The sequence below is a fragment of the Tachysurus vachellii genome, chromosome 20 (assembly GCF_030014155.1).
Source record: "Tachysurus vachellii isolate PV-2020 chromosome 20, HZAU_Pvac_v1, whole genome shotgun sequence".
Taxonomy (NCBI): Eukaryota; Metazoa; Chordata; class Actinopteri; order Siluriformes; family Bagridae; genus Tachysurus; species Tachysurus vachellii.
This window is the reverse complement of record NC_083479.1, coordinates 697,501-700,000: the sequence shown is the minus strand read 5'-3', so window position 1 is coordinate 700,000 and position 2,500 is coordinate 697,501. Positions and strand designations below refer to the sequence as shown.

Sequence of the window (2,500 nt, the reverse complement as noted above, 5' to 3'; positions counted from 1 at the left end):
TTTGTGTGTGTTTGTGTGTGTGAGTGTGTGTGTGTGTGTGTGAGAGAGAGCACTCCTCTCTGTGGAGTTGTGTATAGTGTATTTAGTTATTTAGTTATTATAGCTTTAACCCAGCAGTTTGTCGTGAGGCCCCAAATATTAACATCAACTTTGTTTAAAATCTCAGAAACTAATTAACTTCAGTTGCTGTTGTCATGGTAACAAAAAGATTTCGTCCCTTAAACCTTTCGCGTTATCAGATCGTGGCTCCAGACCCGAGTGTGATGAGCAGGGTGAGATTATAGATGATGAAGATGATCAGTGTAGAGATCACCTGTATGTCTGGAATCCAGCGAGCTTCAGTGATGTTTCTCTTCTAACAGACCTGATTCATCAGCTGTGTTTCATCCAGCTCGTGTTTATCTTGGGTTCCAGTTCTGTAATCAGATGTGTTTGGAGCTTGGACGATGCTTTGATGTGTGTCGGGACACGAGGAACTGGATCTAGAACCTCTGACCAAACCGTTTTATCAGTTCATGATCAGGTTGAGGAGATGAGGTGTAGCCAGTCAACACATCTGATGGACACCAGGTGCAAACTGACTTATTCTCTGTTCTTCATTGTAGGTCTGGTCTGGAGAGATGGACACCAGACCTCCGGTTTTATTAACTTGAGATCCAAAGGACTCAACAGGACATGTGGATCAGGAAGGTACGAGTGTAGAACCTTCACACACCTTGAAATCGGATCTGTGTGAGAGATGAGCTCCAGTCTGACGTGTGTAGGCTTCGTGTGGGCTCTGATCTCGCTGCTGAGTGCCGCCATCTCCTGTGTGGGATTCTTCATGCCCTACTGGCTCCTGGGCTCTCAGATGGGGAAGCCGGTATCGTTTGGGACGTTCCGGCGCTGCTCGTACCCGGTGCGAGACGAGGTCCACGGCAGCACGGTGATGGTGGAGCGTTGTGGACGCTATGCCTCGTTCCTGAGCATCCCCAGTCTGGAGTGGAGGATCTCTACGGTGGTGACAGGAAGTGGGTGTGGCCTGCTGCTGCTCGTGGCCCTCACGGCACTCATGGCATGTTGCATGTCAGACGTCATTTCACGCACCGTCGGGCGAGCGGCCGGAGGGATCCAGTTTGTTGGAGGTGAGTTTGGGACAGAAATAAATATACAGTCTGACAAATATGTATTGATGAGGAGATCGTCAAAGTTCTCCTCAAAGACCACATGGAGATCACATCTCCTCTTTAGTATAGAGTCCAACAGGAGCTGGAACATCTCTAGATGCCTCAGGATTCTCACAGAGTCGACCTCATCTCAGTGGAGGTCCAAAATCTTCATGACTCGGGATGGTTAGAAAGAGAGAAGCAGTGGAGAAGAATTAACGTAGCTGCTGTTCATAATATTAACAAGCACTAGATGATGATGTGCATTTGGTCAGATGTAATAGAGCACAATATTATGGGATGTATTATGTGTACGCCTGACTAAAGAGATGAGTTTTCAATCTACATTTAAACTGTGAAAGTGTGTCTGAGCCCCGAACACTATCAGGAAGACTAGTCCAGAGTTTGGGAGCTAAATAAGAAAACGCTCTACCACCTTTAGTAGACTTAGATATTCTGGGAACTACCAGAAGTCCTGAGTTTTGTGATCTCAGAGAGCGTGAAGGATTGTAACGTGTTAGAAGACTAGTTAGATACATGGGAGCTAAACCATTAAGAGCCTTGTACGTAAGTAGCAGCAGTTTGTAATCAATTCTAAACTTAACAGGTAGCCAGTGTAGAGATGATAAAATTGGGGTTATATGGTCATACTTTCTTGTCCTAGTGAGAACTCTGGCAGCTGCATTTTGGACTAACTGTAGCCTATTTATTAAAGATGCAGGACAACCACCTAGTAATGCATTACAATAGTCCAGTCTAGAGGTCATGAAAGCGTGAACTAGCTTCTCAGCATCAGATACAGACAGGATGGTTCTCAGCTTGGCCATAACACACACACACACACACACACACACACACACACACACACACACACACACACACGAAAGCATGAACTAGCTTCTCAGCATCAGATACAGACAGGATGGTTCTCAGCTTGGCCATAACACACACACACACACACACACACACGAAAGCATGAACTAGCTTCTCAGCATCAGATACAGACAGGATGGTTCTCAGCTTGGCCATAACACACACACACACACACACACACACACACACACACGAAAGCATGAACTAGCTTCTCAGCATCAGATACAGACAGGATGGTTCTCAGCTTGGCCATAACACACACACACACACACACACACACACACACACACACACACACACACACACACACACACACACACGAAAGCATGAACTAGCTTCTCAGCATCAGATACAGACAGGATGGTTCTCAGCTTGGCCATAACACACACACACACACACACACACACACACACACACACACGAAAGCATGAACTAGCTTCTCAGCATCAGATACAGACAGGATGGTTCTCAGCTTGGCCATA

The 2,500-nt window shown here is 46.2% G+C and overlaps 1 protein-coding gene across 1 annotated transcript in view; it reads left to right on the top strand.

Moving 5' to 3' along the window:
• lhfpl6 (LHFPL tetraspan subfamily member 6) overlaps positions 1 to 2,500 on the top strand; it is an 11,751-nt gene that overhangs the window by 1,286 nt on the left and 7,965 nt on the right. Inside the window, exon 2 of the mRNA XM_060896525.1 lies at positions 606 to 1,124. Coding sequence (XP_060752508.1) covers positions 740 to 1,124 — 385 coding nt within the window. The 5' untranslated portion in view covers positions 606 to 739. The remainder of the gene's footprint in view (positions 1 to 605; positions 1,125 to 2,500) is intronic.